General features: G+C 38.3%; 2 protein-coding genes and 1 long non-coding RNA gene across 4 annotated transcripts; 2 read left to right on the plus strand and 1 right to left on the minus strand.

Moving 5' to 3' along the window:
• Positions 1-351: 351 nt before the first annotated feature.
• On the minus strand, positions 352-3,123 carry LOC138137987 (uncharacterized). The gene is made up of 2 exons (XR_011161935.1): positions 1,050-3,123; positions 352-979 (listed from the first exon to the last, which is right to left on the minus strand). It is a non-coding gene; the product is annotated as an uncharacterized lncRNA (long non-coding RNA).
• Positions 3,124-6,980: 3,857 nt separating this feature from the next.
• Positions 6,981-11,743, plus strand: LOC138137985 (protein yellow-like). Of its 2 annotated transcripts, none has more exons than XM_069057625.1 (3): positions 6,981-7,502; positions 10,241-10,502; positions 10,551-11,743. In XM_069057625.1, exons 2-3 carry the CDS (start codon positions 10,244-10,246, stop codon positions 11,627-11,629), a joined length of 1,338 nt encoding a protein of 445 aa, XP_068913726.1. In that variant the 5' UTR covers positions 6,981-7,502; positions 10,241-10,243; the 3' UTR covers positions 11,630-11,743. The 2 variants fall into 2 exon arrangements, with proteins under 2 accessions (XP_068913726.1, XP_068913729.1); XM_069057628.1 differs by lacking the exon at positions 6,981-7,502 and adding an exon at positions 7,509-7,665.
• Positions 11,744-11,855: 112 nt separating this feature from the next.
• Positions 11,856-15,744, plus strand: ppk17 (pickpocket 17). The gene is made up of 6 exons (XM_069057629.1): positions 11,856-11,990; positions 12,033-12,164; positions 13,813-13,975; positions 14,028-14,371; positions 14,422-14,564; positions 14,940-15,744. Exons 1-6 carry the CDS (start codon positions 11,895-11,897, stop codon positions 15,382-15,384), a joined length of 1,323 nt encoding a protein of 440 aa, XP_068913730.1. The 5' UTR covers positions 11,856-11,894; the 3' UTR covers positions 15,385-15,744.
• Positions 15,745-26,206: the final 10,462 nt, after the last annotated feature.

A 26,206-nucleotide genomic window follows, 5' to 3' on the forward strand; every position in this document is an offset into this window, starting at 1 on the left:
AAATTGTGGCGGGACGTTGGGTCAACCCAAAAACATGAAATTTATTCTAGGGATTTCTTTGTTTCTGCCAACATAATTCAACAGGTGGTGGCTTTTTGAATTTGAAACAGATTATATAATCATGTTCTCTTTGTCAAATATTACCGTGTCATGAAATGCAAGAACCTTTATTAGAACAAAATTAATTAATAAAAGAAATGATCCCTATTTACGAAAAGCTGATATTAGGGCCTTGCTTTTCGCATATTTTCCTCTCTTTTGCTTCGATGTCAAAGTCAATAAGTGACGAACCACACTCGTGATGTCCTTCTTGATTTCGGATGTTCGGAGATGCACACAAAAACAACTTGAAAATATTTCAAATAGATGTAATTATTAACATAGTAAATATTCTACAAAAATTACAATAAAAAGGGGCACGGCATCGGATGTTTCCATCAAGTAATGAATGATACATAATTTATTAATATACTACATACATTATCATTTATTTTTCAATACACCCACTTCTTACACGACATCCAAGTCGCAGTTTATTCATGCAACAATACGGATAACAGATACATACCGAAATCAAGCACTTAATTATCATTGTTTTATTATTAATACACCTACACATAACGAGTGTCAGATAAAGATATATAACCTCCCTTTGATCATCGTTTTATTGTAAATTACACCAGAAAACCAGGAAAGCTCTCGTTGGTCAGTTATTTTTTGCAAAAGAAACATCGCAGACCATTGCTTATTCGCTGAAGAAATGACATTTGACACATGTGTCCCGACAGCTGATGAAGCTACGCCCTACGTTAACCCAAACAAGAGCAAGCAAAACATTTTGAACACTCTTTATCAATAAACCTGACCTGACCTGCTACAATTTTTTTCTTTGACTCAACTCTTATCGTTATTTTTTCTGCGTACTTGTCTTGACAGTAATGACTTGACAGAAGATTTTCAACGTCACAGTAATAAGCAACTGAAATTAGAAGACACATTTCCACTCGACTTATTTTTCATATCTGCATCAAAATTCTACAGTTCTTTACCCTATTGCATCCCAATTCTGCTTTTCGTTTTTTCGTCGTTATCACACATTTCAAGTGTCATCTTTTGAAATAAGCCAGGAACCAAAACCACACCAAAATTTGACAATGCGAGTGTTTAAACACGTCGTTTGCACAAACTATTGCTAATTCGTGCGATGCCCACTTTTGCAGCAAATAATAGCTGATGCGACATTAAATTACAATGTTATTACCTTGTCGTCCTTGAATTGAAACAAAAGTAAACAAACGTGTACCATTACATTGTTTATTGTGAGCAAACCTAATCGTCGACGCTTCGATCAACTGAAAAAATCGATAAATTAATGAGAATTTTGAAATCTTCAAGAATTAAGCACAGACGTGACTTTCGGAAGTCACAGCGTCTTGTGATTTTTCCGGCACGACTTGGAGCTCGTACAGGTTGCGGTTAGTAAGGAATTTGAATCGTTTCATTTGGTAATTTGTTCTATTTAGGAGTAGAATGTGAGCCAGTTATCACACTCTTACTAGTACATTTCAACATGTTTAATTTCAAGGAAAAATTAATCCAGTGATTTGTCGTGACAATTTTAAATCCTTGTGCTTTTTTAATTCGCGTACCTAGGTCAGTGCGTAATTGGAAAGTGTTCCCGTTGACCCCACAACTCATAAATTAACGACAGATTTAAATTGTATTGTTGCTGTCAGACATATTAAAAAAGACCACTTTATATTTTGTTCAGTAAATCGGGGCTAGGCCGGAAATCTTTGGACCCCAATTTAATTAATTTTGGTGTCTAAAAAGAAAAAGTGCAGAGAACTAGGTAAAATCTGAAGGATATGCAAAATTTGGGGGTTTTCTCTTTTCTCATTATCTCTCTTACGTAGATATCGATGCATTCTAAGTCTTCAGGAAGTGGATGTAGTATCGTAATCGGAATTAGGAAATGAATAAAACTAACACCACATCCGATATGTTGCGGTATTTCTAAAAATTAGGCAAGAAATTCCTCTGGTAAGGATAGCTGCCTAAAAACTCTTACGGTATACTGCAAGTCCTTTTGTTGAGAGGTTAACAAAGCTTAACAATGAAGAAGGAAATGGATGTAAATAGACAGATTTAAATTTTTTTCTAATAACTTCTTTCGATATTTCCAACGGGAAGCAAAATATGGAATTGGACATCTTCGTGAGACTGCAGTTGCCTGAGTTTACAACAGTTACAGTTGAATTAAGTACCCAAAAAGGTGCATCTCATGAAGTTCTACGACTGTATCTTTATGAATAATCACCAAGAATTGTAAAAAAGAAAGCAAAACTGTTCACTACAATACAGTAGTAGTAGGAGCTCAGGTAATCAATTTTATTAGCAGAAAATTATTCTACAGTGGAAATCGTAAAAAGTTCATAAAATAATATTATGTAATATGGCAAGGGACCAATGTGCATATTTTCTTCGCGACTGTAAGTACTCGCTGCGGTCGTGCAATAATTACACGAGGGAGGAAGACACTTTAGTGCCGTCGAAGAAAATCTCGAAATATTTAACTCTTCTACGTTTTATCTTTTCTAGAATTTCGTAAAAGAGAGATACATTAATTTTGAACAGTAGTTCACCATTTCTTGTCAGACGACACCGAATGTCTAACGTCCACCAAATGTTGTTTCAGGTGATAATATTTCTAATTCCAGAAAATTTTCTTTATTTGATGATAATCAAGTTTAGATGTGTCCTCGCAAAGGGATATTTGGTCATACCACACATAAAATTATATCTAACCAACAGACGTTTTTTCTTCTCTTTAGTTTTTGACAGTTCCTGACATTAATCTATGGTTTTTAAAACATATTCATTCATTTCCTCAAACATGAGATGTGTTGCCCTGAGGAGTAGATGACTCACGACCACTTATCATCACAGCTTAATCCCATGACGAAATTTGAAATTCTAGTTCTGTTGTTATCGTGAGAAAACATTTTACACAAAAAAGAAGAACATTTTGTTTTGAGAGAAAACATACAATCCGCATCCTTGAAATTTTTGCGTAACAAAACAAGAATGGAATGGAATGGAGAGTTCTTCTTTTGCTTTTGTCTCTCAGATATTTTAACAACGACCAAAGTATATATTTGTTTAAAAAAAAACACTTTCTCTTCGGATAAGGAAGGTCAGCTCTCAAATAATTCGAAACTGGTTTTGGCCATGCAGCGTTAAACAAAAAGGCTATCTTATTATTATTATATAATTTTTACATAATAATTATTCTGTAAATAAGCTGGATTTCCTTTATCATGTTTATCAGAAATATTCTTTTTGGAAGCAATTTTCATCATACCTCGCGGACGTGGTTCTTGTGGTTTTGCTTGCTGTTACCTCTTAAGCAGGAACATATGTTTCGAAGAGACATCCTGTTCCATCTCGAACTCTAGTTTTCATTCAAATTATCCTTCTTGTGCTAGATTTTCTCTTTTTTCAGTCTTTGGTGTCTTTCATTTTTCTTTGTTAAAATCCACCGTCCCGACTTGACTTCAGGTTGCTCGAAGTGCAAAATAAAACATTCGGTCAGCTGAAAAGTCTAATAGAAATGTAGTACGGTAGGTATTTTCCAGCGCTCAAACTAATGAGGCCCTCGGCTTCGCCTCGAGCCTGAAACCTAGTTTTCGTGCTGGAAAATATACCTACCGTACTTTAATGTAAATAACTAAAGATTAACTAAATATGTATTTGATCAGACAACTTTCCATTAAAACCTCAGTTTTCAATGTTTTCTACATTTGGTAGAGTGGAGACGTGCTGTCTGTTCCCACCAAATATACAGATAACGTACTTTACACCACACAAAGAAAAACCAGTAAACTTCCGGGTCACTCACTTTAAAGTGACAAAGATAACTCCTTTTTCAAATTTAAGTAAGAGAGACTAGCGATAATTTTGAATAAAATTTATCAATTTTGGATTTACTACACATCATACCAATACGATTCTATAGTTTTAATCAATATTCGTGCACTGTCATTTTTCAAGTATTAGGTCTGTTTTGCAACACTCGGCTACTGCCTCGTGCTTCAAATTTCGGCCTCATACCTGAAAACTAATCTGACAGATGTACTCATATGAAAATAACTATTTTGCGTTAAAATGTGATAAAATAGTGACAGTTGTTTGACGTTTATTAGCCGAGTTAGCAAGAATAAGAAAAATCTGATACTGTCAAAGTCATAGCCACCCCTTATCTAAGTAATTGTAGATCGCATGGTATGTTTTCTGGTACTCAAGTAATTTAAAAAAAAAAAAATTGATTCAGTGTCAATAATTTTTTTCTGCAGGGTCCTGAAACATTTAAATATTTTCTTATTTACCTAAATATTTTATTTCAAATGAAAGTTGACTCTTTACTCTTGTTTGACACGTCCTACACGTTTGCACCATTTGACACTCTTTTCTTTATGTAAGAAAGTACATATTTGTATTACAAAAGTGCTAAATGAATCTCGTTTCCTAATTGATTGTACTTTCAGATTCATATTTTGCGTACTCAACTCAATGTAAATTTATCTGTAAAAGTAATTCAGTCTTTGGACTCATTCGCATCCTCTTTGTTGTTGTGGTCGCTGTTGACGTTTTAGAAGTGGATGAGGTTTATTCTATCTGTTGCAGTTCCTTTCGTGAATCACAATATTTTGATACTGTTGCGACAGAGATAAATGTATATTATCTCGTAGACCACAAACGTCGAATTATGAACATGCCGAAAACGACTACCACAGTTTTAACTAACTAAAGCGGATAAACGTCTGTTGGTGTGGGTGTGATGCAGCAACTTACTGCTCAACCTCACACGGCGGTTAGACTTCCTTTTCTTAGTTGCCCATTAATAGACATTATTTGAACAACTGGTTTCTACCTCTCCGAAAATTAGAAACGTCAGTGTTGAAAGAATCCATTATTTGGCCAGCACGATCGCCTGATCTAACTCCACTCAATTATTTCTTGTGGGTAAAACTTATAAGAGGGAATCGAGTTTTTTACAGGTAGTATTCTGGATACTTGGAGATAAAATCTTCTTATTGGTCTTTGACGATATGATCCAGTGATGAATTTTTCCAAGAACTTTCTGATGATCTAATTTTTTTTCAACAAACTTTATAATATCAAATGTTTGCGTCACGCGATTTTTAAAGCATCGTTGCTTCCATGGCAGTTTCCCATCTTCAACGCTAAGGATCCAATTAATCTGTTTCTACCAACCTAACCTTGTTTAAAATTTAGTTCCAAGTTTTTTTTATAGATAAATTGGTTGATTCATGTTCTTGATTAGAACGTTCACTCATTATGTTAACCAATACTAAAATTTCCACAATACATAATATAGAACGAGAAAAAAAAAGGTTCCAGGAAAAGTCATTCTAATTATGCTCATTAGTGGACAGTTAAAAGTGACTTATTCTTGTAAAAATTAAAATTGGATTCCTCGTAAATTGTTTACTAAGAAATCTCACCATAGATATGGTAAATTTTCTTATTTATTGATTTAACAAAAATCTGACAGTCGTCCCTGCTTGTCACGTGACTTCCGACATATGTAAAACGTTAAAAAGGTGAAAATCAAAGTTCCCTTTTATCGACGGAAGTTATAAAAAAAAACCAGTTGGTTCTAATGACTAATGACAATGAGATTTTATGCCCATGTGTAAATTTTTTTAGAGATTAATTCCCACGTACATCAAACGTGCGTGTTCAGCCAATCAGAGCGCTTGCTTTGATCCAATCAAAAATGTTTATCGCGATTAAAACGTCCTACTACTCTGTCATCTGTCAAAAGTGATTAAAATTGTATGCTACTCCTGTCAGATTCTCAAATTGTTTTTGATAATTGTGTTTTTAATAACTGTATCATAAATAAATAATTACCTAACGTTAAAGTTTGTATTTTGGAATTAATCTTGCCAAAAATAAATGTCACCTGTCATCGCCAACTTTGGCATTCTAACGATATTACTCATTTACGATGACAAAATTTTAACCCCTTTTTAACATTCACAGCTGTGAAGCTGTTGCAAGAATGACGTTCCAACATAATTATTCTAATGTTGTCAACTGTGGGATGTCAATCATGGCCTACTCTGACTCTGCTTCCTTTCATTTTTGATCGCAGGGTACTTGGCAAACACAGAACGTCCAAAAAGAAGATTTTAACATCCAGATATCAAAAAATTACTGAGCACATTTTTCCTATTCGTGTCCTACTAGTATTTGGATTAAACCTAATTCTTTTCTGCAAAGACATTCCAGTTCACTCAAAAACAACACTTTTACTCCGGTGGGAATAAAAGCACAGCCGACTAAGTTGATTTGTTGATGGTGACACCAGGCACCATTGTGTCCCGGTTTTGTTCGGCGTACTCTGCTCGCTCATTGGTCGGCCAATGAGTGGGCTTTCCGATAAATAGGTGACGCCGGCCGAAATTCATTCGCTTTCGTTCACGCCCTAAACGTGGGAATTTTACTCCACCTTAGCTGCGTTCTTATGTATTCACCACGATTGTTTGATTTTTTTTTTTTGGATTCTCTAAATCCTCCAAATACCTACTGGATTTTGTATTTCTCAACTCTATAAATTACGACTTCTTCTTCTTCATTTCATGTGGTCAAAAGAATAAACTTTCTCCAAAGTAACATCAAATTGTATTGTCATAGCAACCCTTATAGACACTGAAATTGACATCAAATAAAATTGACGTTTACTTTTTGACACTCACTCTATATATTTTTCCGGATCAATTTAAAAAGAAAAATGTGAGCGATGAGAATATACCGAGCGTCATTTTCAAATTAACTCCTCAAATATGAGAGTGGGTGAAGTGTTAATTTTGCACTTTTTAGACTTCGGCAGGTCTGATCGCCTCACAGTTCGATAGTCGCAAGGTCAGCAATCCGACTTGAAGGTCGGTGCGTTATGACTCGCCTTCCACCGTCGCAAAAATCAAAAAGCGGGAGACACATCGCCGCTCCATTTAGCGCCGCCGCCACCGCCTCGGCCCCGTCCAAAGACGCCGCATCCGTCCACGCTTTTGAAAAATGCGAAAAACCTCCGTCTCCGACCCTGGGCCCCCTTCGGACGGCGGAGGTCGGCGCTCGAGGAAGTCCTAATTGTGTCAATGCCGCGCTCCGGGCCAATTAGCGCGAAGAGAACGCGAACGGCCGATAACGGCCTGGTCCTTCCGATCCTCGGCGAGGATGTGACGTGGACGCGATAAGGAGGAATGCCTGTGACGTATGCGGCCGAGCGAGTCGCGGATTTCTTCGGCTATAAGTGACTTTCACTGGCGTGTGTTGGGCAAGAAGTGGCGAAGGTCAGTTGTGCCGCGTACTCCCAGCAGAGACACACCTTGCCATGTGCTCCTAGAGAAAACAGTGCGACTAACGACGCGAATTTATTTCGGACAGGAAAGTGCCATCCACGAACGATTTTCGTAAGTACGAAGTTGAGAGTTGCGAGTTTGTGAAGACGAACGTCGGGGTTGTGATGCGGGGCGCGAGATTGGCGCGGATGGTGCGCAGGGTGTCCGGAGGATCGCGTTGGGTACAAGAATAACTTTTCTACGTTTCTTTTGGAAAAGACGAACGAAAAAAGATGTGTGTGATGTTCTTGGGTATTAAAAGTTATTTAAAAAAACCCTGACTTGTTGAGATTCTTCTTACTAGATATTTTACAGCAAATTGTACTAAACTGTTACTCTTGTTATTTTCAAAAATTTTGAGACTTATTTTTGCTGTTATTTGACACTATGTATTTACTTTTGACACTATTACTATAAATTCAAGATTTACGCTGTTGTTACAAAACATCTAGGTACTAAATGTTAAAAATGAACATTTTATTTATTTACAAATTAAAATTAACACAGAATGTTTTCGAGTGTATACAAAATATAGGTAAGTTACTTTTAGGAACCAGTTTAAGTAAATGAATTTTATTGATGTGATATTTGTAAATATTGTAATTTGTTCAGAATTATCGATAAGTTTATGTAAACGAAAATGTGCAATAAATTCTGGTTATTGAATAATCATACTGTGATACATTTTGAAAAACTGTCTTAATTTTTTCTTGTTAGACCAAGTATAGTGCAAAATAGGCCACCTGTATTTTTAAGTTTAAAATAAAATGTTACATTTCCACATTTTCGTCACTATTATTTTTGGAAAATTAAATTTTCTTTTGAAATTTTTACGGCCATATTTAAAAATGAATTTTTAATTTAAAGAAAAAGGAATTGTTTACCTCAACAGTCCATTATTAAATCTCGTGTCAACAACCATCCCATACCCGGTGTCCTAAAAATATGGGTTATCTTTGTAATATTTTGTCATTTTTCTTTCTGGCTAGAAAGCCAATATGGGGTGTTTAATTTTCTTTGGAAATATAAATAGTACATTTACAGTAGCAATAAATATTATCGAGTTCTTTTTGTTTTAATTCAATGTCTTTGTTTTTCTTTTCCAAACAGTTGCGATCAAATTTTTTTTATCTCCTACAATAATTTAAAAAACTGGTGTAACGAAAACGTCTTGTATATAACGGGTGTTCAAAAACTGGCACGTTTGAAGTTGGCTGTGTTTTGGAACATTCTTGTCGTTACTTAACCCACATAACCTAAAATTAAACTTACGAACGCGAATAAAACGTCAACTGCGCCTTAAACAGACACACGTTCAAAAATGAATTGAAAACGGATTATTTTCTGAACGCAAGTTATTTTCATCATGATCCAAATAAGCTGAATTATCAATTTGTTTTTGTTTTTTGGCTGGTTTTTGGACAATAACATTACTTAAATAAGCGGCTTAACTTCTCAAGTTTTTGAAAACTGTAAATTTGACACTTCTGGTTTTAGCGTGATCAGTTTTTTTTTTATTTATCCCACTTAATTTTGAGTTTAGAAAATTTCCAATTTAAGCTAACTTAAAAGTGACTTAATTCGAAATACCCAAGTTTATCAAAATTTTTGCAAACGAATCATAATTGACACTAATAGAACAGCAAAATATTTCTACAAACAGCTAGAAAATTGTGTTCTTCTCTACGCACCATCTTCTCCACCTTCGCTAAAAAGAAAAGAAAGTCGACACGGCCTTCGCAACTTGACTTGCATTGTTTTGCGCTGTAAATATAATTAAGACACTGAAAAAAAAACATGATTTGTTGTTGCAGCAATTCTCTTTGAACCATTACAACACATGTTGGATTTAAATAATGTATTTGTCTTTTTATCTGTTTCCATTAATCAGTCTTCTTGAAATTGTGATTAGGGACATATTGTCAATTGATGAGTGAAAAAAAAAATTACACTACGCGTCATTAATGATATTTTAATGAAATTACAAGATGATAATAAAATTCTGATTGATTAAGCAATTAACAGACGATTGGTAGTAAAGGTCAAAGTATCACGAAACTTTATCAAACAATGTTTTTATCGCTTTGAAAGTATTCATAAATTACGTGTTGATTAGTAACAGTACGTGTGGTTGGTACGTTTGCACCTGGTGTTTTTACCACTAACAAAATTTTATCTTAATACCGTTGGAACAAATGTTTATTCTTTCAACAACTCTAAAAACAATTAATCCATTAATTAAATTTCCTTCCTCTTTTTAGAAATTCTCCACACTTGTCAGTCCATTAATCAACAGTTTATAGTTCATTTCTTGTTTGGAATTCCAAAATCGCTTGCAATTCTACGACAAATTAGCATACCGAGTGATTATTTATAGATTTGTTTTCTCTGCTGTAGTTTACGTTCGATCGTTTATTTTTCTATCTTCCTGAACTTCGTTTCCTGTCCTTCAATTAATCATTCTCACACCTACGACACCTCCTGCATCTTCCACCCACTTTATATCTCACCAATTGACACTTTTGGGCTGTCACTGATAAACGTCCACTTTTTATCGGTAATCTTTCAGATGCAAGAGTGCACACATGCAAATAGCAAACTCGATAGTTTATCGCCGCGGTCTTCAAAATCTCAAAACTGGAGCAGTATTACCAATGACCATGGCTTTAATAAATGCCATTAAAGTAGGTTTAGTGTTGCAGCCGCTCAAAACTAAAAGTCCTCGGTTCAAGAACTCGCCCAAATTTTGGAAAAAGTCAACAATTTGGTGCTACAAGTCAAAAATATTTTAGTGTGTCTTTGTTGTGCAGACCATGGGACCCATGTGGATCCTACCCCTCGTCTTCGGAACCACCATCGCGATGGACAACTTGAGGGTCGCCTATCAGTGGCAAGAGTTAGACTTCGAGTACCCTTCAGAATCCGCCCGTCAAGCAGCCCTAGAGAGTCAAGAATTCATCCCGGAGAACAACCTTCCCCTCGGACTGGAGGTGTACGGTGATCGCCTCTTCGTCACGGTGCCACGATGGAAGCCCGGGGTGGCCGCATCCCTCACCTACATCAAACTGTCAGGTGAGTTTCGCGCAACCTTCTGGGGCAGTTTTAATTGTGCACGTTTAGACCCCATGGAATCGCCTAAGTTGAAGCCTTACCCCAACTGGGAAGCCCACAAGTTTCGTCCAGACGACATCCCCGAGATCATCTCCCCCTTTAGGATCAGAGCCGACAAGTGTGGACGCCTCTGGGTGCTGGACACCGGAGTCGACGACATCCTCGGGAGGCCCCCCAAAATTCACAAAAACGTGACCCTCCTGATTTATGACCTCCACAACGACCACCTCTTGAGGAGCTACGAAATCCCAGACGGTCAAGTCAAAAGTGGGAGCTTCTTCGCCAACATAGCAGTGGAGGACCATAACTGCACCGACACCTTCGCCTATTTGGGCGACCTGGGCGGGCCCCCAGGCCTCGTGGTCTACTCGTGGAAGAGTGGAGAGAGCTGGAGAGTCGAGCACCATTACTTCAACTTCGACCCCGTCGCCGGCGAGTACAACGTATCCGGAGTCACCTTCATCTGGAATGACGGTATCTTCGGCATGGCCCTCTCCAAACCGGACTCCGAAGGTTACAGCACCCTCTACTTCCACGCCATGAGCAGCACCGACGAGTTCTCCGTCAGCACCAAGTATCTGCGGACCAACGTGTCCAAGAGCAACTTCCACCAGTTCAAGCGGTTGGGGAGTCGCGGTCCGAAGGGCCAAAGCGGGGTGTCCTTCTTGGACCAGAAGACCGACGTGCTCTTCTACGCTTTGCTCAACTTGAACGCCGTGGCCTGCTGGAGGACCACCAACCCCGCTTACACGATGATGTCCCAGGGGAGAGTCTACATGAGCAACGTCACCATGGTCTTCCCCAACGACATCAAGGTCGACAGCAACGACAACCTGTGGGTGCTGTCGGACCGCCTCCCCCAGTTCATGTACGGCAGTTTGAACCGGAGCGACGTCAACTTCAGGATTTTGACGGCGTCGGTGGCGGACGCCATCAGAGGCACCGCCTGCGACTCCAAGCTGGTGATTCCCCCGAACCTCGTGGGGAAACTGAAGCCGATTGTCGCCGACGGGAAGGGCTCGGCGGGGACGGTCGGCCTGGGGGCGGCGATTCTCGCCGCCGCTCTTGTTGCCATACACGTTTTGTAAATCCCCTTACAAATATCTTGTAATTATTGTATAATTGCGACATTTTTAATTTATTTATTTGTAGTTTTAGCTAGGTTAGACACGTGTGATTCCCGATAAAACTGTATTTTTAAATTATTGTTGTACTTAATGTAAAATGTGTCCTTCGTCGTGTCAATAAGTGCCAAGACATGATTTACAATGCAAAAGAGATTAGTCCAATAAATCAGAGATAAAGAGATAGAGGGCCATTATTGCGGCCGGAGTGCTTTTTGTGATAGTCGCGATGGCTTTCGTGAAAGTGAAGGAGTGTCTGACCAACCCCAGACAGTTGACCAAGCTGATCGTGGTGGTGGTTTGCGTCTGCATCACCATCTACCAGGCGAGTACTTCTCTTTGGAAACATTTTTGAAAAATACCGTAGCTTTCTGAATGTGTTTACAAGATCCTCTACCCTCCGATCACCTCGTACTACAAGTTTCGCTACAACGAGACCATTAAATACCCGTCATTGACAATTTGTCGGAGGCCGAGTTATAAGAACTACTTGCTTCCGGTACGTTGCGCACAGAAATGTGTTTCCACATAATTCTATCGTAATTATCTCTTTATTCTTAATTAAGAACTAATAACTATTAATTGTTGGATGTGTGCTTTCAAGGATGCCGTTAATGAGAAGCCGTACGAATGGGTGTTAATTAATATTGAATAATTAAATTATTCCATCGATTGTTGATTTATTACGGTAGAAGTTGTTGTCTGTGTTGTCTTTGTGTGTTTTTAACGTTAAAATAATTTTGCAACGAGTACTCTACATACATTTCATTGTCAGTTAATTAAGTTAATTGTTTTATTTAGAATTCCAAAACACCTGCTTCCTTAGATTTTGGCCTATTAATACATTTGATTATGCATGGACTACTTTCATCGTCGTTAAACATCCGATTGTTTTTCTTAATTAAATTGAAAACATAATTAATTTTACATTTTTTGTTCGTGCTCTGTCGACTATCTTGTTTTGTACAAAAATGTGTTGTAATATATTTGTATCATTTAAGTGAATTTTGGAGTTCTTTTCCCACAAGATCTATTCACCCAGAGGACACCTCATTATGTGTCAAGGTCATTTATTTAGATTTTAGAACTTACAGATGCATCATTGATGTTTTAAAATGGATTAAAAACTCTCTGCAAGTTGCGGTTATTAGATTTTCTTCCTCCAGGAAAAAAAGATCTCAAAACCTCATTAGGCACTTGCTTGAATACTGATTTCATGTTGGTACTCTTGAAGACAGATGACCTGCAATTAAATTAAACTACTTTGCCTAAGACGATATTGATATTACCATATTTCCTTTGGGAATGCCTTTGTATCGCAAAAGAACATCTATAGTTCGTATTTTTTTTTGGGATTTTGATTTCCTCTTACTTGACTATTGGCGCATTGTCGAAGTAAAAAGGAAGGAAAGAGGACTGTGTTATCAGGACAAGGCCCAAGGACTGTACCTTCATGGTTGTTGCAGGTTTCAAAATTCGCTATTCGCCAAATCTAGCCCCTAGTGATTACTTCTTGTTCCCAAAAAGATAATTTTCTTTGTACTCTTTTGGATGATGAAACAGTGATGTGAAGATAAATGGGCTGGGCGAAGACTAAACATTTTTTTTAAGAACATCAGCATAGTGATAGTTGGTGTTAGTGTTTTAGGTGATCACGTTGAGAAATAAAGTTATTGACTTTTTCCAGTCCTTTGTTTCCATATCAGGGACAATAAACGATAAACCATCCTCGTAAAAACTCATAACTGCCAAAATTCCTCGAGATGTTCTGTTTAATTTCTTGTGTTCTTAGACTGATTTTCTTACCTTCTGTCCTTTTATTACTATTTCTTTTCACTTTAATTTCTCCCCACCTTCTACTTATTTTTATTCTAGAATCGTGAAATCTTTCTAAATAAATTCTAGTTAGTTTGGACTCCTCAATTTTCCCTCAGTTTTATCATTTCTAGCGCCTTTCTGTTCTTTTTTGAGGTTGCAATTCCTGCACAGATAGAAGAAGTAAACGCAGAGAAGGCAATGCCTTCAGAAGCACTTTTTCATTCTTCTATTCTGTTGTTTATTTAAATAAATAACAAATCTGTTATCATTATTAAAAGTATTTGAAAAAGATTTCAATTACATTTCCATTAATTCTCGTGCTTTCTTAGCACTACGGTCTGAAAACTACATCCATGGACGACTACTACGCAAAGACTTTCTTGAAATTTCCCTTCAATACCACTTCAATCGAAAACTTTTTGAACAGGACAACTTACGCCTTCGGTGAAGTCATAGCCCTTTACGGCTTCAACGGCTCCGGCTTGAAAAACAGTAAGCATCCCGTCCCTGTTATTACCAACCCTTCACAATCATCGATCCTTAGATATCAAGACCCGCTCGACGTACTTGACGATACGCGGCTTGTGTCACACCATCATCCCCCAAGAGACCGTCACATCTTTCGTAGTCGGCACCGGATACTATCTCTACCTCTCGCACAACGCCAGAGACAAAACCAAAGACAACGATGGCCTATCTACCTCCGGATTTGAGATCTATATTCACAACGAGAACGACGTCATCACCGACCAGGATAACGTCCATTCGGAGTTTCTGTATTTGGAGACTGCGGAAGACATGCACGTTACGCTTTCTGTCCAGACTTACAGTCAAGTGTCCACTTCGAAGCAACCCTGCGTTGACGATTCGACGTACAGCAAGTCCCAGGTGAGTACGTAAGAAAGAAAGGAAAAGTTTCGTGCTAATAGTGTGACCAGTGCATGGAAAAATGTTTCCACAATGCAATTGCGAGAAAGATTGGATGTACAGTACCGTGGCTGAGACATCTGGATGAAGAGTACCCCCAATGTTCAAATTCAACCTCCATTGACAGCTTATACGAAGCATTCAACGACCCCACGTAAGTGCTTTAATCCATGAAGACTGTTATTGAGATTGTTTAGTTAATATAAATGAAAAGTAGTGCACTTAATGACAATATAAGCCCAACAAGTCAATAAAACGAATTTTGTTGACCGTTTTCCAAACATTGCTCATTTGGTACCAGTTGCTGCTGTTGGTCTTGAATGAAAGCATTAATATGACGACACGTCTTTTCTGTTGGGTTCAAATCGGGAAATTGTAAACGCGAACCTTTTACATCAACCTACAATACATACATTTCTCTGCGTAGAGCAAATTTGACTCTTTCAATTCATTTGTAAAGGAGTCAATTTCATCTACATGTTATTGAAAAATAAACTTTTTTTTTGTCTTTAAGGAATTTTTTTTTCAGAAAGTTTACAGAGTCGTGCAACTGCTTAATGCCGTGCAACAACTCAATCTACCAGTACCAGATCGAAAACAGAAGAGATGGCGACACCATCTCGGGTCCTTCCAGCCAAATCAACATCTACTTCCAATCGAATCTGGTCACTGAACTTACGGATGTTGTCAGTTACGATTGGAACACTTTCTTGGCAGACGTGGGCGGCTCTTTGGGTTTTCTTTTAGGTCTTTCTGTCATCGGAGTTGTCACCGTGTTGGAAGAGTTCATCAGAATAGTGTTCAGGATCAAGAGAGGCGAAGCAGAGGAAGAAAAGAAAATCGAAGATGACAATAAGTTGCCGACTTTGGAGCAGAGTAACGGAGAGAGTTTGAAGAGTGTGATGGAGTTTATGGCCAACTGTGACATGTACGAACACCTACAGAAGGAAAACGAGAATGACACTAAATATTAATTAATGGTCTAGTTTAATTTGAAATTTATTGCAACTTCTTCAGTGTGAATGTAATATAGTTTTTAACTGATTAGTTTCAGTAGATCAGGTGCAACAAACCATCATACGCAAAGCTATTTAGAACTTTTAATTTTACACTTTAATGAGACTTATGATCAAGCATATCGATTTTATGATTGTTAGATTCCTGGAAGTTGCGTTATTTTTGGACCGGAGTATTTATTCGATGCCGAAGCCTCGTATTATGTTTTATGAAAACTATAAAGCTATACAAATTATGTATTTTGAAAATTTGTAATATTCTATCTCAACCTAATAAATAAGTATGTCGATTATCAATAAACTTGCAGTTAAATTTACCCAACTGACGTAAAAATAAATCCTCGATAAACACTTTTTGCATTTTGCAGAATGCTCCTTAAAAATATGTGGTTATGTGGTCCTCGAGATTTTTGTCTCCTTTTGCATTTTTCAGAGCTTTCGCACATGTTCGGAATATTTATAAATTTATTTAAAAAATGAACGAATCGAGATTTGACGGAAATAACTCAGTTTAAATTACTGCGGTCGTAAAACGGACAAAAATGAGGTTCGTGTGTTCTTTAAACATAAATGACTCGAGAAAATATCAAACAGAGAGTTTAAATCTTACAATTAGACGCACGAATTATTATTTTAGCAAATTTCTGTACCTAGGCACAATAAATCTTGTAAAATGATTTCGGTCAGTGGCCGAGGAAAAAATGTGGCATTCTTAAATTGAAAACGAATTTGAAAGCTCTAAACAATTTTCTGTTGCAAGTTTAAATAACGGATTTTATGTCATTTTACAACAATACTTTGTGAGCTTAAATAACATAAATTGATTGAGTTATTTTTATTTCTGATAGATTACAAATGGTGTTAGATCAGGTGGTTAAGATGGATATTTACGGCATCCTAAACATATAACAACATAGAACGTTTGGTTTTCTGCTCAGCAAAAAGAAGGCACTTTTTGTAGACGTCAGAAGTGATATTATTAAAAAAAACTATTTTAGTTTTCTCGATGTAAAATACCCCTACCGTACTCTAATGTAAGTAACTATTTCCACATTTCCCCTCTGGAACAGTCGAATTGTGTAATCCATCTTCGGGGCCGGTGTTGAGTTGTGGATCCATGCCTTTTCCACGTCGGAATGACTCCGCTATGAGCCGGTTCGCAGGTTGTGTCGAAGAAGAGCATGTCTTTTTGTCCAGCTCGCTTTTATGGAGCCGTAGTTTTTTTGTAGAGGGATAGGAGAGGAGTGAACGAAACGAACACGTTTAGAGCGTGAACGAAAGTGAAGGAATTTCGGGCGGCGTCACCAAACGCGGCACGAAAGGAGCCCGCTCATTGGTCGACCAATACCCCCAAACAAAACCGGGACACAACGCTCCCCGATATCATCTTATACTCATTTAACTCAGTTTAACAACGTCCGGTTGAGTTGTTTGGGCAAATTTTGAGACACTTGCACAATCATCCACCACTCATTGTTACTGCTGACATCACAGATACACAATCGCTCATGTCAACTGTCAAACCACGAAGCATTAGCAACTGGAGACGTCGTTTCTCCATGGTCACCACCATTCGCACAAATACTACCGTTCACTTGTCTCGTGTCATCCGATCCATCCTATCGATTTTGAAAGATGCCATCTTGAGCAACCTGGTCAGATTTATCGACAGCCAATGCCGACCACGCGAACGCATCATTCTACATCCGAAATAATTTGGTCTGATGCGACCCAGTGAGCGCCTATCCCTATCAAAACGTCTCATGGTTCAGCAGTTTGTCGCTTACTTAACGTGCAACATGCTAGTCAGATTACGTGGATGCGTTGAATGACGAGATAACTCCTCGCTACTATACTATTGGTAGTCGTGTAAGACCACGCAGTGCTGGTGAGCCCTATCGTACTCCATCGCGGAACGAAAGGGTTTGTCATGTTGTTGTACGAGGAACATATTTTCACGTTTGGGTTGATTTTTTTTCGTGATGGCGACATTTTGCCCTATGGTCGGTGATGTTGCAGCAACTCATCGGGATAGAATCCGGCAACCATCCGAAATCCGCTAAAAACGCACGCCGCCGTCGAAAATAGCTCTCTATTTAAAATCGATCAACAATCCGGCGAATCTGACCGTGAACGCCGAAAATCCCCGAAGACCACCACGTCTCTGTCTAATCCGCTCGAACTGGGTCAACCGGTCTCGTTCTCATTGTCACCGACAAGGAGAGCGACATTCTCCACCTCACAACACAGGAGAGAGACAAGCTATTGTACCCACCACCTTATTAAGCTCGGAATGCTTGCGCACCCGGCCTAAGCCCGCTTAGCCGCCATCGGCGCTTAAACCTAACCTCATTTCCTCCCGATTCATGGAGCGGATAGTAAACAAGCGTACGGAATTATGATCGACCGATAAATATCGCTGATATACACAGGGCGACCCTGAATGACTATTGATAGCGATAGGAATCGCATAACTGGCGGGTTATTGGGGCGACAGTGTTGCCAACGTACATCACACCTCTACACACACTGACTCACGGGGCGTATTTTCGGAACTGTGCTATTTTATTTATGTTTAAGTAAAAATAAAACGCGATGCAATTTACGTTCTTTAGGTAGATTTTGGTCGGGTTTTGATGGGAGGAAGCCGGGTCGGTGCCAACTCACCGCTGACTAACATATCAAATCATTACAAATTTCGTACAAGATTCCTGGGCTTGTTTTCATAAATAAACATCTGGTACCGATCAATCTTCCAGCAAAACGCGTCCACGCGCCCAAGGGTGGCGAACCAAGGGTCTCGTCGTTCTTTTTTTTAACTTTCTTCTAGCTGGCCCCGTTCCACCGTTTCTGTTGCAAATACTTGGCTCGGTCTGTGGCACAAAAGCGTGATTGCGCTAGGATTTTTATATTATCTAATAAATTCCCCCTCGGCGTTTATTACTCAATCGTGAATTAACATAGCAACAGAGGCTGTCTATTTTTAGCGGCGATCTCGCGATTATCCCGCAAGTGTCGGCGGAACGCTGGGAACGGCGTCCCGCAGGGCTCCGCTCCGGGATCGATGTTGATCCGCCACAGTGAAGTTTCGCCGATGACAATAATTCATGTTGCATCTCGATCTTCTTGGCATGCTGCTCAGGAGTACACTTGGTGCTGAGTGGGTTCGCAGGTGGCTCGTTTAAGAGCTTCCAGACGCGCGCCGCCGTTATTTTTAAAGAGCGAGTTAATAGCGCGAGAGCGAGGTTTGAGGAAGTACCACAGAAATGGAGGTTTCTGCGGGTTTTATTTGGCGTTTGAAAAAGGAGCGACCGAATTTTGTTTGGATGATGTAAATGTTAGTTCCAGCGCGGTCAAAATTGGGAGATCTAAAATGTACCAAGTGACCATAAAAGGTGGTGACGTTTTTTCATATGTTGGCAACGCTAATGTTGGTCATTCTGATGACAATTTTGTGGTTGGCAAGAGACATAGGCGTGCGCGCTTAAAAACGTCGTGAAAACAGGAATTTATTGAATAAAGAACAAAATTGTATATTTTAGCAAACAGATAAAAGTGTTTAGAGAAAAGGCTCGAAACGATGTCCACCTTGCTGCAAATAACACCAAATCCTTCTATTTAAATTACTGAAAATATTGGTCAGCATTTCTCGTCCCACATTTGCTATGCCATCTTCAATTGTTATTGCAGTTCTTACAAATTGTCAATGGGATCAAGAGGAGTAAGTGTAAGCAAGGGTTGCTTGCTATTAAGGTTTCCTCTTGGGCCCTCTCTTGTCTCTTTATCTTTATACAAGATAACATAAAGTCACAAACTGTGGGCGTTACCATAGACTTTCTCCCAGACGCGGAATTCAAACCAATCATTGACATTGTCTTAAGCTCTATTGAGAAGTCGTTAGAGCGCTTTTCAATTCGCTTTCCCAAAAGATCTCTAACCAATTATTACGAACGAAATTTTTATCATGTTTTCCATTTTTCCAGTCGTAAAGCCAGGAGTGCCAACCGTTACAAAAATAAACCATGTTTAAAAAATCACATAAGCTCCAGGAAAACATCAGGAAATTTGGTAACATTTGGCTCAAAATCATCTAAAACGGTTCAAACGGTTTCTTTTCTTCAATGTCAGAAACTTCAAAAATTATTTAAGACTAAAGGCAACCATTTCTGGTGCTTAAACTCAACCTTCATGTTTTAGCAGTTTACCGCCCTTTCTTGAAAAATGTGCTCTAGCCCCAAATGAGTTCCTTTGAAAATGTAGTGAAAAATATCAGACTTGCTGTACATCAGATGCATCCATTGCATCGCGCGTTCAAATGAAATCCTGGACTGGGAAGGCGTTGGAAACTGTCAATTGTTGTGTTTTTTTAGAGCGTAGATTAATTGGAGCATGTTGACAGCTAACCTAAAATTTAGAGCCAAAAAACTTTTTTTTTCCTTTCTTTACAATGTTTTACAATAAAAATAGAATAACTTAACGATTCCTATTCTGGAAGCAAATAACTAAGGGCACCCTTTGCTGAAAACAAACATGTTCAATTGTGTCCCGATTAAACATAAACAAATGACATTCATGGCAAACGGCTGGAAACTTACACACTTTACACTGTTCTAAACGGTTTAATTTTTCCAACGCCTACTCATTCAGTCCAGGATTTCATTTGAACGCGCGATAGAAGTACCGTGCGATCTAAAAAAAATGAGTGAGCCATGACTGTCATGGTTCAGTTGGCAGTTTAAATATTGCTGCTGCCATAAAAAAAAATAAATCTTATAACCACTAATAGACAAACTTAACGGTTGTCAAATATTTTTTCGATCGTAAGGTATTTCTTCTTATTCAGTTCTTCAGATACAATATCTCAAGGGATTGAGTACTGGAGTACTGCCCGAAGAATTGTACCAGATTCTGTGCACTCCCAAAAAGAATATAAATATATGACAAATAATCGGGAAAATTTTCACTGTCGACGCTCCTGTTATCGGTCGCTGAAAATCTCGCCAACTCGAGTGACACTTTGAGGTTATCTGCTGCAACCAGCGGCGGCGGACTTTTATAACAGGATTGTGATGAATAACCTCCCTAATGAAAAATTATGAAAACAGGTGATGACAAGGAGAGCCGAAAATAATCGATTTTCGCTTCGTTTTCCACCTGATCAAGACACAATAAATCCTGGCCGATATCACCAGCCATAAATCGCCGCCAAAAGCGCCGCTCCCGATTTAAACTTATGAGTGTGTTATGAGTGATCGCGTTAAATATTTTATCCAACACGCACACCCGTGAATTATGATATTTCCAAAAGACTTTTGGCGAGCTTTGTGCTCAAAAAAATGCGACGTTGTCATGTCGCTATCGACTAGCCCACTCGAAAGTGATCTATTAATAGTTGGAGTTTTGAACCGTTTATCATAGAAACATCAGTGTAAATATTTACTGAAAAAATTAAAGAAAATTTCTTTAAACAAAAACTTACACAAATCGAGTTGAAACAGGGTTTAGGTCATGTACCTGTGCTCGCGCAGTGCGGCCAACGTAAGTTGGAAAAGTGGGCTAATTTTAATTGTGGTTCGGTTGAAGGCCAGTTATAACAAAGTTGTTGGATTTCGGTTGGTCGACTTTTATTATTCATCTGTTTATACCGGGAAAGTGATTAATTTTTCTGATTTATTGAGATCCAGCTTTGCTTACGCTATGATCTCACTGCGAGGGAAAGTGTTGAGTGGTTTGGTCCAACACAACTCATTTTGCGTATTTTCCTGTTTTGACTGTTTCGACACAAATTATAAACACTCCTCGACAAGGGAAGTACATAAATAAAAACGTTTCATTATTCAATCGCTAATTAACTAGTGCACCACTGATTAAGGGAGCGCTTGATTCATGAATTGAGCGATATTAGTGCTGCGGCAGATTTTTTGGAAAACTTCCAGCAATGCAAAATTAAATTTCAAAGCGTTCGGTAATTATCCCGTAATCTCTGTCGTGTAATTTTTAGTACCTATTTTTCTGCAATTTAAAATGTTTTCTACTTGACGTATTTTGACATTACATAATTTTTTTCACGCCAAGTTTTTTCAAGTAATTGGAACTGAAAGTAAAAACGAAAATAAAAGCAGTTATGTACATTCACATATTTGAAAAGATCTAAAACCGACAAATTAATTTGGTTTTCAAACTCTTACAAATTTAAATCTTGTGTGTTAAAAGATCACGGAAGAAACTTATTTTTAGAGTTAAAATATTTTTCTAAAACTTAGTGCTTGACTAATGAGGAACTTATAAATTGAGACAAAATACTTGAAACTGACTTATTTTTATATATTTTTTTAATCTCAAGGAACTCCACGCAAAGTTGGGATTAACCTGGAAAACTATTTTAGGATTATCTCTATTGTGTTCTAAATTTGAAATGGTGGCTAGTTATTTTCAGACAAAACCAACACAAATTTATTTCTTTATTACTATTTCAATAACGACAAAATTCAAGGCTATTAATATGTAATAATAAAAACACCAACAATATTTTATCCGATCGTCCAGAACAACTTAACGTAATTTTTTGCACACATTAGTCGGCAATTTTTCTTCATTCTTCTCAAGATCTCTTTAACAACCATTTATACTCAATTGGATTCAAAACCAATCCAACTGCGATCAGTATTGGCTATTGTCCTTGACGCTCACAGTGAAACAAACGAAGAGAAACCTTGACAATATTGAAGGATAGATACAATTATTAACACAGTGTAAATAAATAATACATTCTTAACAAAACTTGCAAATGCACTGAATGTTGCTTTATCGTCAAGACTGACCGAACACGAAGATTTATTCTGGTATTGTTCAATATCTACCAGATACCTTTCTTTGTAAAATTGTGCAGCATAAAACTCACCTGGGAGTTCTAAATGGATCTCTTCATTGGGAAGCTTCAACTTATACCAGTATGATTTTAACTTGCTTCAGTAACATTTATAAAAATATACTGCAGATACAAATATTAACAAAGATTTTTTTGTGTAGTTAAAGAGTCAAGAAGCAAATTTTCTTAATATTAATATGTCTTATTACGTATTTTCTTCTTCTTCTTCTGTATGGTTAGAGCTTCTTTTTCGCAAAGGTTTTATCGAATCCTATGACATAATCAGTCACATATCGATACCACCACCTTAGAGATCAATGATTGTAAAACTTTAAAGTCAAAGATCTCTAAAACACTTCTTTTTAGCTTAACACTATTTTCCAGAGAAGTACTAAAAATTATCTTCTTTTTATTGATCTCCCAGGCAGGAGGGTGGCAGGGGGCAGAGTAGTAACGTAACAACTGTTCTAAATTACCTACGTTCTCTTATCGTAAAATTTCAATTTTGTATCTTTAAAAATACCAGAGATAAACCCATTTGAATTTGTCACGCGGACACCTTGGATACTAAACAACTTACCTTAAGGCCCGATTTCAAGTTAACTTGCGACGGTCGCACTTGTCATGGTAACCGCGCAAGAGAGAAAGATGACGCACATTGGTAATTAATGTGTAGGACAAAGATAGCTACACATTTGCGCTACACCACTTATTTGCGACCATGACTTGAATGAAATCTGGTCGTTAAACAGGTTGCAAATGTAAGCACATAATAGTAAAGCTCAAAAGGAACTGATTCTGAAAAAGTTTATATTCATTATTGCAGTTTATTATATTATATTTTCTGACTAACATTGAGATTGTCGAACGTCAAAATATTACATTTATTTATTGAGTGGGTACTGTATCAACTTCAAACACCTCATGGATCAGTTTTGGGCCCGCTGCGATTCATTTAATTTGCAAGAAAGGTAAAGTCTATTAATTTATGAAAATGTGCTGCGTTGATGATCTCAAAAATATGCTTATTGAATGAGTACAAATTGACATTAATGCATTTACGAGTCTACACTCCAATATCGTTAAATTTGTAGTTATGACTTTTACAAGGTCGGTTAATGCACGAGATTAATGCACACCTACTACTAGGAGTAACGAGGAAAGCGGAAGACATAAAAAGAAATTTGGATAATTGTTGTATTTATGTTACTACCTTGATTTCTCTATCGGAAATACATACTAAATTTGCGATAAATTTTACAAGTCTGCAAGATTTACACGTCTTTATTATTGCGGACATAATTCCTTTGAAAGCATAAAAAAAAATATTTTTTTTATTATTGGATTGGGTTTTTTATTACAAAAAGAACAATGTGTATTATTAATAAAATAATACTTAAAGGGCTAAAACTAAATTGTTGAAAGAATATGAAAGAAAATGTTATCAATGATAAATGCTATAAAAAAATAATAATATAAATTTTGCATCCAAAGGATAGAAATATCTGTAATGATAAAATAAAATCCGGCCTCGATGCCGTGCCCCCTTTTTTGAATTTATTTAAACGTCGTGGAAGGTCAGTAGTCAAGCTTCACTCAGGTTTGGGCGGTGTCATTACTTTACATGATTATCAATTTCCTCGGACAAAAATAATAATATTTAAGGTCAGGCAGTATACATCCAGGCATGGTAATTAAAAAAAAATACGAAAATAACATAAACTGAATAAAAATTATTAATAATGAGAAATCAAGATAAAAGTTTGTGTTTGTGACAAAACATGATGAACACGACGGCATGAAAACCCCATTTTAAATGCACTTACTCCACGGCTAGAATAGCCAGATGGCAACCTGAACTTAGATCCTATTGAGCTAATCTGGGACAATAAGAAAAACCACACCAGTGCACTGTAAGCAGCTCTTGTCTTGCGCACCATCATTTTCTAAACATTTCAATCAAACAAAAAATCTCCACTTGAGCAATTCCTTCTCATTGTTAACGCAGTGTTGAATAATCTGGCGTCAATTAACCAAAATCGCTTAAAATATCGCACCCGCATCCTTGCGCACGGCAAATCGAGAAAGAATAGCTAAAACAACTGTTCCAGACCCCTTGTCCTTCCCAGAATTCGGCGCCAATGCTCTAAAATAACTCAAAATGTATTTTTCATCGGGGCCGCCTCCGAAACGAAATTATTTACTTCGAGCAGACCACATATCGGATTTTACGAGTATTTGATTTCTGCTCGGGAAGAGAAAATCCCCGGGGATTTACTCCTTGATTGGGATCTCAAGGTCGCGCCTCCATCAATGGGGTTGGTGTTTGGCAAGCGGAACAATTTTCCGCCCGATTACGGATCCGATCCTACCGGGATGGGTCGCGAGCGAGCGATTCCGGGCCATTTGCACCGCAAATCCGGCGGAACCGTCCGGATTTGCACCACTACCACCCGCGTCCTTGGGGTGGGCCTGCGTGGCGGCGTCGACCGCCGAAATGAATGAAGCGCCCGCCGCTCCTCGAATGCGAACTACTAGGTGAACGTACGCTAGATCCCTTCTCCCCTATCCCAAAAAGAGCCGGCCCCGCTCGTCCCTCGAAGTAGTATTTCTAGCCTATCTGGCGGTCATATCCCGACTCCCCGTGCCTAAAAAGGTAGACTGACCAGCTTGTAACGCGATTGGGGATTGGCGAGCCGGCCCCGCCAATCGTGCGGCTCGACTCATTTCAGGATCTGGTTGCTCACATTTATATCTTGTGTCAGAAGCATTTCCTCGTTCAGAACGCCTTTCGAACGTAAGTGAACCACAGCGTCCCGACAGTGTGTTATCCTTGCGTCCATCAGGATCCGAAGGACTGTGAAGTGGTTTTTTTTTGTTGGTGCATTGTGATTGTGCGCTGCAGTTCTGGAGCTTACACTAGAGTGTCATACTAGCCCCAGTGCAGTGCCACCCCGGATTTTTACTGACAACTGTGGTTTGTGCCCACCCCGTGCTAGTATGACACTAGAGTGTCATCCCGACCCTTCCGGCGCCCGTCCCCGGATCCAGTCCGACCCCCGCCGATTACATAACGCGCGAAAACACCACACGTGTATTTGTGGAAACATGTGTCAGCCATATTGCATATTTCAACTGTCACACCTTACATGGCCCATTGGATGGCGTGGAGCGCGCTCGGGCTATTTTTGTATTTGGGGCGGAAGCACGGTGGATTCGTTCCTCTGATCGGATCGGAGTTAATTTGGAATCGGGTTTTTCACGATTGTCAGGATTGTCGAGGTGTTATGCAACGATTGCCAAATGGCGCAACAATGTGTTGGCATCGAATCGTTTTCGTCTACCAGGAGCTAATTTAGTTTGCCACAAATTCTCTGACTATTTTTGGAACGGGATAAATCTGGAACCAGCGTGGCTTCGTTGTATTTTAAAAGTGTTTGGCAAATCGATTTTGGAAAACTGAGAACTCTGCAAGCCCACCGGAGCCTTAATTAATTTCAGACCGGTCGATCAAACATTTTTTCACTTTAAAATTTCTTATCCGAACGTGACGCGCAACTACAAAATTTTCATTTAATTTTGACAATTAAAGTAGAGTTTTGCCTTTGGCTGAGTTACTCTCCAAGATTATTAAATAATCAAAATAGCAACAAATATTTTATAAAGAAATCTAAATCACTTTTCGAATTGGGGGAATCAAAATTATGTAACAAGAAAAAGCATAAACGCATTAATGAAACAGTAAACCAAAAATCAAAAAGGCTATTAAATTACATTTATATCGGGTGTTCATTTAACTTTCCCGTCAAAGTTCACGTTGAAGAGTCGATTGTGAACGCACCACTCGTATAAAAACGTAAGAGTTGATCCGTGATCCGTAATCCGTACTGCGTTCACAATCGACTCTTCAAT

The sequence above is a fragment of the Tenebrio molitor genome, chromosome 9 (assembly GCF_963966145.1).
Source record: "Tenebrio molitor chromosome 9, icTenMoli1.1, whole genome shotgun sequence".
Classification (NCBI taxonomy): domain Eukaryota; kingdom Metazoa; phylum Arthropoda; class Insecta; order Coleoptera; family Tenebrionidae; genus Tenebrio; species Tenebrio molitor.